At 44.1% G+C, this 15600-nt stretch overlaps 1 protein-coding gene across 13 annotated transcripts in view; it reads right to left on the minus strand.

Annotated features, from left to right (window-relative positions):
* PTPRM (protein tyrosine phosphatase receptor type M) overlaps positions 1–14214 on the minus strand; it is an 866690-nt gene extending 852476 nt beyond the window's left edge. For 12 of the 13 annotated variants that reach the window (XM_054243977.2, XM_078347758.1, XM_002757062.6 and 9 more), the window contains exon 1: positions 13633–14214. In XM_054243977.2, coding sequence (XP_054099952.2) covers positions 13633–13705 — 73 coding nt within the window. In that variant the 5' untranslated portion in view covers positions 13706–14214. Of the gene's footprint in view, positions 1–13046; positions 13270–13632 lie in introns of those variants that run through there. The other variant, XM_054243976.2, reaches the window with a different exon arrangement.
* Positions 14215–15600: the final 1386 nt, after the last annotated feature.

Genomic DNA, 15600 nt, shown 5'->3' on the forward strand with positions numbered 1-15600 from the left:
TACTCTTCCCAAGCATTAGCCGAGAGGTCTTGGTTCACTTCTGCTCTCTCTTTGGAACAAGTGATTACATGAAGAAGAGTCCAACTGTCCCAGTTGAGGACATCCTAGACTAGCCTACAGGACAACAACAACATTTCAAGAAAGCTCAGCCAAGATCACTGAGGAGAGACACACACATGAAGTATACCAAGCCCACCTTAGGTCAGCAGAGGCACCTAGAGAACATGAAGAATAGTAAATGGTGGTTGTTTTAAGTCACTTTGTTGCACAGCAATAGCTAACCAATATACCTTGTTTGCCAATTTGAATAGCCTTTTTAAAAATATGTTCACATAAAACTTTGTTTAACCAAAAGATTTTTATGCATTTCTACCTATGAAAAATTTTGCTTAGTTAAAATATTTTGATGCTTTAAAAAAAATAAATTTGATACCAGGTGGGGTGTCCCATGCCTATAATCCCAACACTTTGGGAGGCTGAGGCAGGAGGATGGCTTGAGGTCATGAGTTTGAGACTAGCCTGAGCAACATAATGAGAAGCCATCTCTTAAAAAAATTTTTGTAAAGAAGCAAGGAATAGTGCTGCATGCTGCTTTAGAGTCCTGGCTGCTCTGGAAGATGCGGTAGGAGGATCACTTGAGCCTGAGAAGTCAAGGCTACAGTGAACTATAATCGTACCACTGCATTCTAGCCTGGGTGACAGAGCAAGATCTTGTCGCAAAAAAAAAAAAAAAAAAAGTAAATAAAACGTGCACACATGAAAGGTACCTTTGGAGCACTGACTCAAATGATGAGATTTGAAACTCATTTATTTTCTGCCACCACCCAAAAGGATTTAATGCATTATTATGATATATAAAATACAGCAAAATACATTAAAATGACATGAGAAAGGTGAAGAGAAGACTAAGAATCAGGCCAGCAAAAAAAGCCAAAAATGAGGATAGACTGCACAGATGAATGCTCTGGCAGTCTGCTTTCTGTCCAGCAACTATCCACTCTTCAACCGGTAACAGAATCTATTTTTTTCTTGGAGACCAATCACAGAAGTGATTTGTACCATGGGGAAATAAATCTCTCTTTCCACTAGGCTTGGAGCTGGAGGGATTCAGCCTGTAACTGCTTGGAAACATCACATAGAGAGAAAAGATGCTTAGCAAGGAAGACTTGGAATCCCATGCCCACCTTTGGCCTTCTCTATTGTATGTTACAAGAGTCAACAAATTCCCTGTTTGATGTAGGCCAGCTTTGACTGAGGTTGTCAGTTCGATATAAAAGTTCTAATACTACAAAACATGTGTTTGAATCTGGCTTTCTAACAGCCAACAGAAAAAAGAAACTTGATGGGTTATATTACTCACTGTGTCCACGAGAAGAAACTAACTGCACAGAAGAATCACACCTTTCCCTGAACCAGAAAGAAATCTCTCCAGAAGGTCATCATAGAGATTTTATATGACATAGTACAACGTCACTTAATATCTTCCTAACAGCCACAACACTACATTTGAAATGCTTTTTCTTAGAGCACACTTCAATACAGGAGGATGGCAGCAAAGCAAAGCATAAATCAGGAAAACACTACTCTGTGTATGTATGGGGAGGGAGACATAATATGACATGTACCCATGTTCAAATGACCTGGTTGGGAATGGGGACAACTTTACCTTCCAAAGTCTCTGTCGATTCTCTCACTCAGCCAAGCTTTTATTCATAAATGGGTGGCAGTAAGTTTGAGAATATCATCCCTCTCAGCACAGTACATAGCACATACTTAGTGCTCAATATACGGTTATCACTTATGACTATCAGTGCTAAAGCCCCTTAAGTAAGGCTTATCTATGTTGTCAATATCTAAGAAGAAAGCCACAGGCCTTAACAGTCTAGTTGCTGCAGAGCCTTTGGTGTCACTTGTGAATGGTAGCTACAGTGTCAAGTACAGAGAGAAAGAGTGAACTTCACTTATACTAAGAGCATAGCTTAGCAGATGAAGCCTATAGCAAATGTTCAAGTCATCTAAAATCTTGCAGACAGACCTTCAATACCCACTTCTTGTTAGCAGGCAACCACATTGCTGTATCAGGCATTCTCTCGGATGGGACCCAATGTTCTAGACATGTCTTCCATGCTCACCTATCAAAAATGACCCAATGATCCAAGTCTTCTTCTCTTATGCTGTGCTATCTGACAAACTAATTTGAACTAAGATATAAGCTGATGACAATCCTCATACTCTTTAAGAGACTGGAGAGATCCTTGAATCAAATGTCATTCTACAAGGGAGAATCTAAAGATGTCAACTTATCGGGGTGACAGCTAGTTAGAGATGTCATATTTAAGATAACTTAATGAGCCACCTCTCCTAGAGACTACATTTTGACAAGGACCGTTCTTCCTTGGCCAAAATGATAAGCTAGTAGAAATTTCAAGTGCTTTAACAGACTAATATGTCCATTTTGAGGTTTGTGAGACTTTTTTAAACTACTACAAGCAAAGCACCAAGCTTTTGGTCCATGCTTATGGGGCACCTAAGACAAATTATTCCACAGTGTTCATATGTTTCAATGAACATAAAGTAAAGGACCATGTGCTGGAAAATAATCTTCCCAAAATACTTTGCAGATCATCTTGTCTCATGATCTTCCCTGAATGAGTCATCTCAAAATGCAGCTCAAATCTGCAAATTTAGAGATCTAAAATCATCTGTGTTCTGATTACTCCAAAATGTCTTTATTCTTTTTTTTTTTTTTTTTTTTTTTTGAGACAGAGGCTCAACTCTGTCGCCCAGGCTGGAATGTGGTGGCACCATGTTGGCTCACTGCAACCTCCATCTCCTGAGTTCAAGCAATTCTCTTGCTTCAGCCTCCCAAGTACCTGGGATTACAGGCATCCACCACCATGCCCAGCTAATTTTTTAATATTTTTAGTAGAGATGGGGTTTCACCATGTTGGCCAGACTGGTCTTGAACTCCTGACCTCAGGTGATCCACCTGCCTTGGCGTCCCAAAGTGCTGATATTACAAGCATACACCACCATGCCCAGCCCTGTTCTTTCACTATATTCTAAAAGTTTCAGACTGATGCCACATTTACTAGAGGTCACCAACTTGCAAGACAGATACAAAGCAGACAAATTTCTAAAATGTGCTTTGTTTCATAACTCATTTTCTCTTCTGATGCCAAAAGCCTCTGCTTTATAAAAGAAATGCTCTCTGGCCAATTACAGTTTGGTATGCAAAAATTCATTTATTAATAGTAATCCTCAGATGCTTTCTTAACACTCCTCAGAGAAGACGTGATAAATTCTGTACAAAGACAGGGTCTGAGTCATTGTTACTCTTATTCCAGGAGTTCTTCAACTTTAATGAGGATGAAAATCATACGAGGTATTTCTTTACCAGTTTCTGACTCTGTAGGTCTGGTGAGACCAGGAATATGCATTTTTAACAAGTGCTTCAGGTGACTGTAATGCAGGTCTCCAGCATCCACTGTCGGCACTGAGCAATGCTGGCTTTTCATGTTGCCAATTCTGAGGTGATTATTTTGCTAATTTCAGGGAACTTTTTTCTTTTAAAACATAATGTTGATCCTGTTTATAAAAGCTATACATATATAACCACATATACATACTTCTATGTCACGTATACAACCTCCCAGCACCACAACTATCAAAGCCTTGGACACAGAAAGGGAATGTGTGAACCACATGAAATTGCCATTATTCAACCCTTTTTCACTTATGAAAGTGCAAGGTTCCTATGCTTAAATCTGTAATCTGCATGAGGATGGGGGAACAGACTGATGAACCCTTCTTATCTTGAGCATTAATTACACATGAAGCCCTGTCACCCCAGGGGCCCCTAAATCACAGCACTGGTTCTCTGATTTAGTCTTTATAATAATCCTGCAAGAGGACTGGGCGTAACAGCTCACGCCTGTAATCCTAACACTTTGGGAGGCTGAGGTGAGAGGATCACTTGAACCCAGGAGTTTTGAAACCAGCCTGGGCAACAAAGCAAGACCTCTGTCTCAAAAAAAAAAAAAAAAAATTAGCCAGGTATGGTGATGCACCTATGCTCCCTACTACTCAGGAGGCTGAGGTGGGAGGACTGCTTGAGTCCCGGAATTCAAGGCTGCAGTGAGCTAGAGATCATGCTACTTGTGCTCCAGGCTAGGTGACAGAGTGAGACTCTCTCCAAAAATAGTAATAATCATCCTCTTCCTCCTCCTCCTGGCAGGGTATTTTTAAAATGAAATAACATGCCCAAGACCTCATGGCTACTCAGAGTTAGAAGGAGAACTCAACTCCAGGAAGACTTGATGTGACCAGAGGTTACTACTGCCCTTCTTTCCACAGCTCAGGGACCCCCATGGCTGATGTCACAGCCTCAGACTCCCACTGTGTCCTGTCCCTCTCTGAGCAAGGTCAAAGAGAAAAGCAGAGACCCTTTAAAAAGTCCCATATATGTGATGAAAACGATGACTGACAGAGAGACGAGGGAGAACCTCCCTCACACACAGAGAGAACAATGCCAATGGGAACCAATGACCTGACTCATTGTGGAAATTTTACACTACATTCAGTGCTCAAGATTTCAGAAGTTGAGGAAGTTGGAAACACAGTTTATGAGGTTGTTGTCAAAGTAGCCTCTTTTTATTAAGTTTTATCACTTGAGAGTAGGCTACGGCTGAATGAAAAGGAACAAGAACATGCCTACTGTAATGAGGATGAGACTGATGTTATCAAGATGCAGTCTGAGCTCTGTGTAGGTATAATTCATTTCATTCTATATCAGAAATAAAAGGCAGCAGAGATAATATATATTATTCCCTGTCATGGAATCTTCTTTCTGGTTATACCAGGTTCTTTTAATATACCAGTGACTAAATCAAATCCCCCTAGAGCACAGTCATGATAAATCTGCTGCATAGTAAATTTCATTTTTTAGTGATCAGTATTATATCAAAATGCTACTTTATAGCAATAACTGATTTATAAATTTTTATTATACACGATAAAACTACAGTCTTACTTTTATATATTTAATTAACAAAAGGTAACACACTTTGTCCTTTAAATTTAGCAACTGGGTCTCTACACACCTATAAATTGCTAATAGCACCAGGCACAAAACACACAGTCTGATTCTATTGTTAAGGTTATTTGAGATACTTAAAGTCAAACTTGACAGGATGTAGGAAGAAAACAGCCTTAAGCATAATAATTTGATTTTTTTTCCTTCTCCAAGGAAACTTCGTTCAATTGTTTCTTCATTCATTCAACAAATACTTAATGAGTAACTACTACAAGCTAAAATTTTTAAGTAATTTGGTTTTGTACATCATGAGTATTTTAGAAGGAATCCTTTAAACCATTTTATAATTGTATATCCAGATGGAATATCACCCTGAGTCCATTTTAAGTCCATTTTAAGCATGTGCTGATTACATGATGTAAAGTACCTCAGGCTACTCAAACTGAGAAGAAAGAACAAATAGTATCCATCAAAAACAGACTGGGCCAGGCACAGTGGCTGAGATAGGAGGCTAAGCCAAAAAGACTGCTTGAGTCCAGGAGTTTAAGACCAGCCTGGCAATGTACCAAGACCCCATCTCTATCAATTTTTTTTAATTAGCCGCACAGGGTGGCTCGGGCCTATGATCCCAGCTATTCAAGAGGCTGAGGTGGGAGGACTGCTTGAGCCCAGGAAGTCGAAGCTCATTTAATGAGCCATAATCAGTGATCCTGCCACTGCACTCCAGCCTGGATGACAGAGCAAGACTCCTTCAGAGAAAACACACACACACACACACACACACACACACACACACACACACACAAAGACTATACAAAGGGTGTGGTCCAACTCCTTCTCACCCTCTGTCAAGGCCTACCTTTGAGCCCATTTTGATTCCATAGCTGGAAGCCCGGGAGAAGTAATGGGGCCCCGGACTCCCAGAGTAACCCACACTAATATGCACTGTTCTCACTATATGCAATAAATCTGCTTTCTGCATACTGAAGAGAAAGAGAGAATAAAATGAATATTCACCCATCTGAAAAACTGATGCTCTATAAGCTTTTATGCTTTGTAGCCCATAAAGAGTAAATGCTTTGCTTCTGCTTTGTCTGGTACTTGTTGAAATAAATCATTCTGTTAAACAGTGGCCTTTTCTTCAGAGGGAGATGCTAAAACCTCATCAGTTTTGAAAAGTCTCTGACTCCTCTCCTCTCATTCATCTCTCCTGCAATCCTTACTCTTTTAGCCTGCAAGGCCATTTCCAACCCCTACTGGCCCCATTTCGAAAGGAAGCCACACAGCCTTCTTCAGATTCTCCACCCTGCCCTGACTTGCAACCCAAGGCCCAACACTTAAGTTTTGTATAAAGTTTTTGATGATTCATTAGTCTTCTGAGTTTTCAGCAGGAAAAATGGCTGAATCAGATTTCCAGGCAGATTTTCATGACTTCTTGAATTACATACCTAAACCCTCAATGCTGTGGAATTCATTTCTTGCAGATGTAAGAAAAGTACAGACAAGCCACTTCCTAAAGATGTTACACACCTACACAGAGCCACCCAGGCCACTGCTTTTTCTGGTCTACTACAAGAAGGCCCCAAAGGTTAACATGAATCCTTACTTAGTTGGCAAATATATACTACTTCTTCCAATTCCACCACTACATGTAGACTAGCAGCAACATATGACACAGAAGAAAAAGAAGAGAAAAAAATGAGTAAGACCGTAGCAGGGGAATCTAAAGTTGTCTCTGGGTCAATGCTGAATTTCAACAGGCCACAGAACTACAACTTCCACTAAAGAATTCAATTTTACAATAAAGAGTTATAGATACACATGTAAGTGGATGAAAGTCCACTCTCGTGCCTTTCTTGAGCTGTCCAGGAAGGCCTCTGTGGATGGGGATGGGCCTTGCTTGGCTCAGGCAGGTGGGTTTAGGGACCGCAGCTACACCTAGTGATCAGCTGTGGATCACAGCAGGAGCACCAGGGAAGCACTCTTCAGCTGTTTCTCAGAAAGGCCGGCTACAAAGCCTTCAGGATCAATCTATTAAAAGACCTCATGATTACTTTTATTTACCTGGAGTGTTAAATGACAGAGATGCAATGGTTGTCTTTGGGGGTTCAGAGAAATATTAGGCTCAATTTTAGGATACACATTGTCGGTACTTTAAATAAATGTCCAAGGAAAACCTTTATTTTCTATTTGGAAGATGAGTTTATTTCCGAAGGCAAAGTTTCACATTTTCACATTAGAATTCCAAATCTTAACATCTATTAACTTCCAGTTCTCTCCTGAGAAATTCCGTTTCCATTTTAGATTTTGAAACTTTTAATACATGAATAACTTTTCAAAGTATAGTCATTATATCTTCTTTATCTTTTTCCATTACCATCCACAAAGGGGTCTTACAAACATAACTGCTCAATAAATATTTACTTGAATTAAATATTTCAATAAGCATTATTAATAAGTACTTTTAGTCTAATAAGCACACAGGGCTACATACTTCTTATGACAAGCCAACAAATATCTCCTACATGAAGTATCAACCCAGGGAAATTTCCAATGCCTAACCATTACAACAAAACTTAATTGTGACATTGTGGTAAGTAAAAATATAGGAAACTTCTTTATTCATTTGAGTTTTACAACTGGCTGGATCCAGTCTCTTCCCCAGTGTCTGGCCAGAGACAGCGCAATCACATCACCATGTTGGTAGTACTAATCATATTAATCAAAAGGCTAAGCAGTAATGAATGAATGTAATCTTTTTACCCCCAGTTCTCTTTCAGCTCATCAAGGGAGTCTGATAGGGCAGCCTGAGGATCTCAGTTCTTTTAGAACAAGGGTTCTCCAATTCCAGGCCACATCAGAATCCCATGGAGGGCTTGTTCTAACACAGATTGCTGGGCCTCATCCCCAGGGTTGTACATTCAGGACCAGAAGGTTTTAAGTCTAACAACTTTGAAAGTAATGCTGATGCTGCTGGCTCAAGGACAACACTTTAAAAAGTCCTCTTTCAGGACAACGTTTCTTCAAGTGTGGTTACAAATCGTGACCACCCAGGGATGCTGGGAGACCCCTGTCCTGGACATCAGAATCACCACAGCTGAGCCCCAGGAAGTAGCCTTTGAAAGGAGGACTCCAAACGCTCCTCGTGGACAGCAGGTTTCAAGAAACACAGATTTAAACCTAGCTCACCATCAACACTGGTGCAGTTTCCCAGGCCCTCCCCAGAGCCAGCTAATATCACTGAGGCAAGATGTCAGATCCTGCACAACTGCCACTCTTCATGGCACCCCCTCAACTTTCCGTGTGTTTCTCCTTCACAGTAAAGAGGTCATAAGGGGAATGACCCTCCCTTGCTAGGATCTCTGGAGCTTGTCACATCCCACACCTGAGTACAGAACACTTCTCATCCTGTTTTTGTGTTTTTCTCTCACATACTCTCAGCCCCTTAATTATGCACTGGTCTTGCCAGCTGCCACACCAATGTTGGGGGCACTACAGACTAGGAAGATTGGTGACTAAATCTTTCCTCCTCCCCACCCAAGGCAGCCCAACTTATTTTTCTCTGCTGGGTTTTTCAGAGCTACAGTGTAAACTCAGGCTTTCTGATGACTAAACTGAAAACCACCACGGTATTTTAGGAAGCAAAGAAGCAACATCCTCTTATAATGGAAGATTTACAATATTTTGTACCTCTTTAAAATGTTGCATTTGTGAGTTGGAAAGACATTAATAATTAAACCTTCCCTCATTTATAAAATAAGCCTATTAACATGCATGTTTATATTCTTAAAGGTAGTAAGCACACTAAAAAGTGAAACTGTAGGAAAGTTGGTTTTTAAAGAGAAGAATCTGAGAATTAAAGTAAAATGCATGGTGGACATCACCCCGAAGAAAAATGTTTCACTGTTGAAAAGCATAAAACTCATTAAAATGCCTGATTCCCTAAATGAAAACTAAGCCTTGGGGTATTTAGATAATACATGCTCATTCTCAAAAACTTAATAAAATCTAAAACAAAAATGGAAAGAAAACAATACTTAATGTAATACATAGTTCCTCTATCAAAATATACTGTATATAGCCTGACAATTCCTAGAATGTATTACAATCCTTAGAGAATTAAGAAAAATTTAAATAAAGCTATTGACTTTCTTAGAATTTTTACAGAATTACTTAAGTTCTGAAACCAACTTTTACTAAATCTAAAGGCTAGGCTATGCTTCATTTATATAGAATATATATAATCTAAAGACATAATTCAAATCATTTTTTCATTAAAGAAAATTCATTTTGAATTACCCAAATTATATACACACCTATCCATATATCACTATATGTCAGTAGATTATTTTCTTAAATCTGTAAAGATAACCCTTTGAAAACATGAGAGACTAAAACCTATCATTTTCTAGATAGGAACAATTTATTATGCTCAAGCAATTCTTCTTTACATATACATAACACTAAGAATGTTATAGTAATTTCTTGGCATATTTCTTTCATGCTCACTGATTTAAATTTGAAGTATTTTCCTCATATCAATTATCGGTCTAGCGAAAGCATCTTGAAAATGTAAAATACTATGACTACAGTAATATGAAAAAAAAAACCTAACTGCTAAACAAATCTATTACCACTCTTTGTAAAGGGTGCTTTAAAATTCTGTATGTTGAAATAATTTCAGATTTATAGAAGACTTGCAAAACAATACAAAGTGTGTAAGTACACCCTTCACCCAGCTTCCCCTAATGTTAACAACTTACATAAAGAGAGCAGAATTTAAACTAAGAAATTAACATTGGTAACACACTACTAAATTACAGGCTTTATTTAGATTTCAGCAGTTTTCCCACAAACATCCTTAAAATATTATTTTAAAAAATTAATTTTTCCACAAGAGTCCCTAATCACAAGTTAAGGTTTAATACATTTCAACTACTACTGTAGCTGAAACAAAGAGCTAAGCTTGTATTTCTATTTCTGCAAACCAAAGCTTACTTGGCAGAACTTAACACATCAAAACCATTATAAGGTAGAACTAAACACTTCATCGTATTATATATGTTGCAACTTGGCTTTTAAGAAATTGGGTCAAAGAGGAATAACTTGCCAACTCATTGGCTCCTCATCATACAAAAGACAATTTCTAACAAAAGTAAAATGATTTAACTTTCTTCCTCATGTCTTACTTAGGTACCACCTTACCAGTTACTTTTGGTGAACACTAAAGACCAAGAAGATACTAAGTGAACCTCTACCATTTTGCCTAACAAATTAGAAACTTTAACAATAAAAAATAATTTTTTTTAGGCCAGGCATGGTGGCTCAGCCTGTAATCCCAGCACTTTGGGATGCCAAGGTGGGAGGATCATGAGGTCAAGAATGAGACTATCCTGGCGAACATGGTAAAACCCTGTCTCTATTAAAAATACAATAATTAGCTGGGTGTGGTGGCATGTGCCTGTACTCCCAGCTACTCCGAAGGCTGAGGTAGGATAATTGTTTGAATCCAGGAGGCAGAAGTTGCAATGAGCTTAGATCACACCACTGTACTCCAGCCTGGTGACACAGCAAGACTCTGTCTCAAAAAAAAAAAAAATTGTTTAATGAAATTCTTATAGTACGCAAAGTCATCACAGGCCCAAATCCTAGTTCTTTGCCAGTACGTTTAGCATTCTATTTCTGGTGTCTGGTATCCAAATCACATGTAGTACACCTTCAGAAATGCTTAATTAGCAATCTTAATTCCAAACCCATTCCAAAAGAGGACAGGAGAGCACTGCAGAAGGCAAAGGGCAGAGTGCCTCATGTAGACGATACCTGAGTTATATAAAATCCCTTGGCTGATTATATATATAAACCCTCATGATTAGTCCATTGGGAGGCCTAAAGAGAACCCGTTGTGGAAAAGGCAAGCCAATTCTAACTTTTAACAATCACTTTTCTCCCTCCATTTTATTATATATTGGTCCATTCACAAACTATTTGAACATGTGCAAATGATCAGCATTCACATTAGTGATTTATTCAACAAATAGTAATGCCTGTGAAATCTAAGGATCTATGAGAAAGCCAGAAGAAAATGAAAATTGGCTTTGCCCTCAAAGAGCTTACAATCTAGCTCTTTGGTCTCTAAAATGTATCCCCATGTCAAGTGAAAAGCAGCTAATTACTACAATTTCTGGAAGAAAACATAAAAAAGAAATGTGTCAATGCCACTCCTAGCATTCAGAATTAACTTTCTCAACATACGAAAAACAAACAAAAAACCACACACAACCTGATTCACACCTGTAATCCCTAAAAGCAATATGGACAGGAACAAAAAACATTATGAAGTGAAACATATCTGATACTTGAACATATGAAATTTGCCAACTTCACCTTTCACTTATTTTTTTGATGAAACAGTCTCACTTTGTCACCCAGAACGGAATGCAGTGGTGCGATCATAGCTCACTGCAACCTGGAGCTCCTGGGCTCAAGCAATCCTACTGCTTCCGCCTCTAGAGTAGCTGGGACTACAAGGCACACACCACCACACACCCTGCTAATTCAACTTCACATTTTTTAAAGTTCAACGTTTCTGAGGCATGGCTTGGATGCTGCCCTTTACCTACTAACATGCCAGGATGACTCTGGCTTTCCAAATAGAAACGAAAACGCATTTCACTTAATGGTATTAACTCAAATAGATATATTTCTTCCAAATGAAAAATCAGGCTAAATTTTGGTAGAAGTCTATTTTGGCTTGACTGATCATTTACATCCCAATCAGCCTTAACAAGGACATGGATCAGTACAACTGAGGCTGAAATACTTTTTGGTGATGAGGAACCCATGGTTTAAGTAAGTTACAAAAATATTTGTTTCCATCTCCTTGCACACAATTTAAAAATCCATCCAAATGATATTTGACACAGCTTAACTTTAAACAAATCTCAGGCAGGGAGTTATGGATCTTAATAAAGAGAAAACCATCACCAGGGCGCTCATACTTGGCTTCTAAAATATTAATGAGTTACAAGGCTCTCAAATTGGCGAGTGCTACTCTATTATTCACTAGTAACAACGCAGACCAAATTCTGTATCAGTTTTATAATCAGACGACAGTGCATCATTGCATTAAAACCTCTGGAGCATGTGCAATTACCAGGCAGTTAGGGAAACACAAAACTTGAAGAAAGGATATTTCTGTATTGAAGTTAATGGTTTGGATTTCAAAACCTACAAGTTCCATTCCCTCTCTGAGGCCAACTGTGATCAAGGATCCTGCAGATCAGCAACACAGGAGACACAACTAATGTGCCTGTGAGTCCAGAGCTCCACCAGTCAATGGTCCTGTACTCCAAGAAAATAAAAAGGTTTCCACGTACCAGAGGACCAAAGGTTTTTACTGTTACAATATTCTCTTTACTGTTAACTAAAATCCCCTTAATCAAATTCTTAAAAAGCCCAACTTACTCATTCAACTCACTTGTTCCCCAGCACAGAGACCTATTTTGCAAACACTAAGTTTCAGGCCAAAGAGCAAGCTCACAGCCCACACTACATGTGTACCTTAATGAAACTAATCTAATAAACACTAGAAAAGTGTGCACACATGAGCCAGCATTTGCGGTCCATCCACGTCTGTTAATCCCAGGTATTAAAAGCGATCCTGAAGGTTGTAAACCCCTGTAACAGCTTGCTGGGTTCGGCCCCAAGCCGGACCCCCGACACGGATCCACAGATCTTCTCCATGAGGGGCTCCTCTGGGCTTACAACGCCCCCGCGCTCGTGTACAGGCACACTCGCTCGCACACCGCCAGTGCCTCTCCTTTCCACCTGGGATCCTCGGACAGCCGGGCTGGGTGAACAAGTTACCGCTGGCCGCAGCGCTCCGCTAGGGGGCTGAGGGTGGGGAGAGGGAGCCCGGCGGGGCGCAGGACCCCGGCGGCCGGGGCCTGGGGACCTGCCCGCTCTCTCCGCGGCCGCGGAGCCCTCCCACTGGGACCCGCGAGGAACTCACGCCAGGCCTCTGCAGACGCTGCGCGGCCGCTGGGACCTACGGAGGTCGCCAGCTGCGCTGGGCAGGGGGCGACAAGAAGGGCAGAGCACTGGGAGATCGCCACCGCCGGAGCTGCCGCCAGGTCTCAGCGATCGCTGCGGGTGCAGCCGAACACCAGTGGCTTGGGCCCCGGCACTGCTCGAGGTCGGCGGGGACTACGCCAGGCGGCCCGGCGACTGCAACTGGGAACTTTAAGCAAAGTTTTTTGCTGTTCTTTTTGCAGCCGGCCAGGGACTCGGAGTGGCAGCCGCCCAACCTTGAGCACTATCCCAGGCCGCGGAGGGACGGGGTCCGAGCTGGCGGTCCCGGCTAGGGAGCTCGCCTTCTAGGGTCGGCCCGCTCCGTCCGCCCGAAGACTCGGCGCCTGCCCGCCCCTCCTGCCCTTAGCCCAGAGCCCGGCTCATGAGCAGAAGCGGTGTGCCGCCTGCCGCGCCCTCCGCCCGGGCTCGACGCCAGCCTAGGGTTCTCCCACCAGGGAGCTGCCGGCGTCCCAGGCGCCCCGAGCCAGCCGGCACGCCTCGGGGGCGGCAGATGCGGCCCCGCTTACCTGAGAACGTCTCGCCCGCCGCAGTTAGCAGAAGTCCGGCCAAAGTCGCCAGGCAAGTCCCAAGTCTCTTCATGGTGCTGAGTGCGCGCCGGGCCGCTCCGCGGCGGCGGTGGGTGGGCGCGCGAGGGCGGAGGGGGCCGGGAGCTTTGGTTCGGAGGCAGCCAGGAAAGAAGGGTAAACAGCAGAGCGCTGAGCGAAGCCCCCAAAGTGCCAACAGTTGCAGAAGTCCGAACTCCGGCGGCTCCCGGGGCGCGGGCACAGGGTCCCGGGTTCTTCTCCCCTGTCCCTGGCCCCACTCGGCGTCTGGCGCCGCTGTAAGAGGGAGCGGAGGGCGCGCCCGCGGTGCCAAAATCTTCCCTCGGTTCCGGCGGCTGAGCACGTCGCCTCTCGCCTTCCCCTGCCCGGGACGCGGGACCCGAGCTGCCAGCCGTGGTCGTGACCGTGGCCGTGGCGGTGGCCGTGGCCGAGCGCGTTCCGCCCGCCGCCTCTCCACAGGCAGCCCCGAGCCCAGCCACGGGCGGCGGCGCGCCAAAGGCCGAGCCCGCGCCGGCTGCGCGCGGGGCTCTTGCTCCCGGACTGACTGGCGGTGCCCGGCAGGCCGGCTGAAGGGAGCGCTCACGTCACGGCCGCCCAGCGCCGCAGCCGCCCGCTAGAGGGCGTGAGCTCCCGCGCCCCGCCGGTCCGCGCCCCAGCGCCTCCGGGAGCTCGGCTGGGGGCGGCCCGGTGGCCACCGCCACTGCTGTCGCCGAAGCGGGCGGCCACCGTGCTCCCCCCACCCACCTCCTCGGCCCGGCCGCGTCTTCTATTTTGGCGACTGGTTCTGGGGACTGTGGAAGGGGCTGCGCCGCCTCCAGAAGTTTGTCCCGGGTCACGAGTCGCGAGTAGTTTGTGAGCTCGGCGGGGCGGGACCAGCGGCCTGCAACCTCGCGGGCGCGGCCAGGCGGCTTCGAGCCCGGCTCCGGACGGCGATGTCACTGCACAGGGCCAGCTGCCTCCGGAGTCGTCGGGCCTGCCCTCCTCAGCTGCTCCGGGGAAAGCGAGCCAGGCGATCGCGGAGGCTCCGGAGCGCTGCGGGCTCCTCTGCGCCGCCGGCAGAGCGAAGTTGGCGGGCGCCGGGAGATGGCGCGGGAGCCGGGAGCGCCGAATCCAGCGATCGCCAGCCCGCTCCCGGCCGGGCCCGCCGGGTACACGCCGCTGGCCACGCGCCCCGGCACCCGGAAAGCAGGGCGCTCTTCTGCCGTTCTGCCTCCTCATCATGCCTCGGCGTCCCGTGTGGGCCTGGAGCCAGCCGCTGGCAGTGCACGGAAGGCTGCGGTCACACCACACCATAACCCTTGGTTTCTGTATCTGATGCAAAGTGCTGGGAAACCGGGGAGAAAGAAAAGTGAAGAGTGAATTAAGTCATGTCTTGAAATATTGTAGTTTTACTATTTTGGGTCTGAGATGACTGTTTTATTAAGTGAATAAAAAAACTTACAATGCTTCAGCAAAGAGTAAATTTTTTATTTTAATTGTAAATTTTGGTAAGGGAGGCTTTTGCCTTCTAGGGAATAAGCATATTGAGCCAGCACCAACCAGACAGCTGTAAGCTCCTGGCCTGCTAACTGAACGCAGTAGAGGGCTTGGGAAGAGGCTAAATTAGGAACCAAAGTAACCGAGTGACAGGGTTCTAGCAATGATTCCGGTTAGAAGGCAAACCGGGCCGGGCGCGGTGGCTCACGCCTGTAATCCCAGCACTTTGGGAGGCCGAGGCGGGTGGATCACGAGGTCAAGAAATCGAGACTATCCTGGTCAACATGGTGAAACCCTGTCTCTACTAAAAATACAAAAAATTAGCTGGGCATGGTGGCGCGTGCCTGTAATCCCAGCTACTCAGGAGGCTGAGGCAAGAGAATTGCCTGAACCCAGGAGGCGGAGGTTGCGGTGAGCCGAGATCGCGCAATTGCACTCCAGCCTGGGTAACGAGCG

Source organism: Callithrix jacchus, chromosome 13 (genome assembly GCF_049354715.1).
Source record: "Callithrix jacchus isolate 240 chromosome 13, calJac240_pri, whole genome shotgun sequence".
Classification (NCBI taxonomy): Eukaryota; Metazoa; Chordata; class Mammalia; order Primates; family Cebidae; genus Callithrix; species Callithrix jacchus.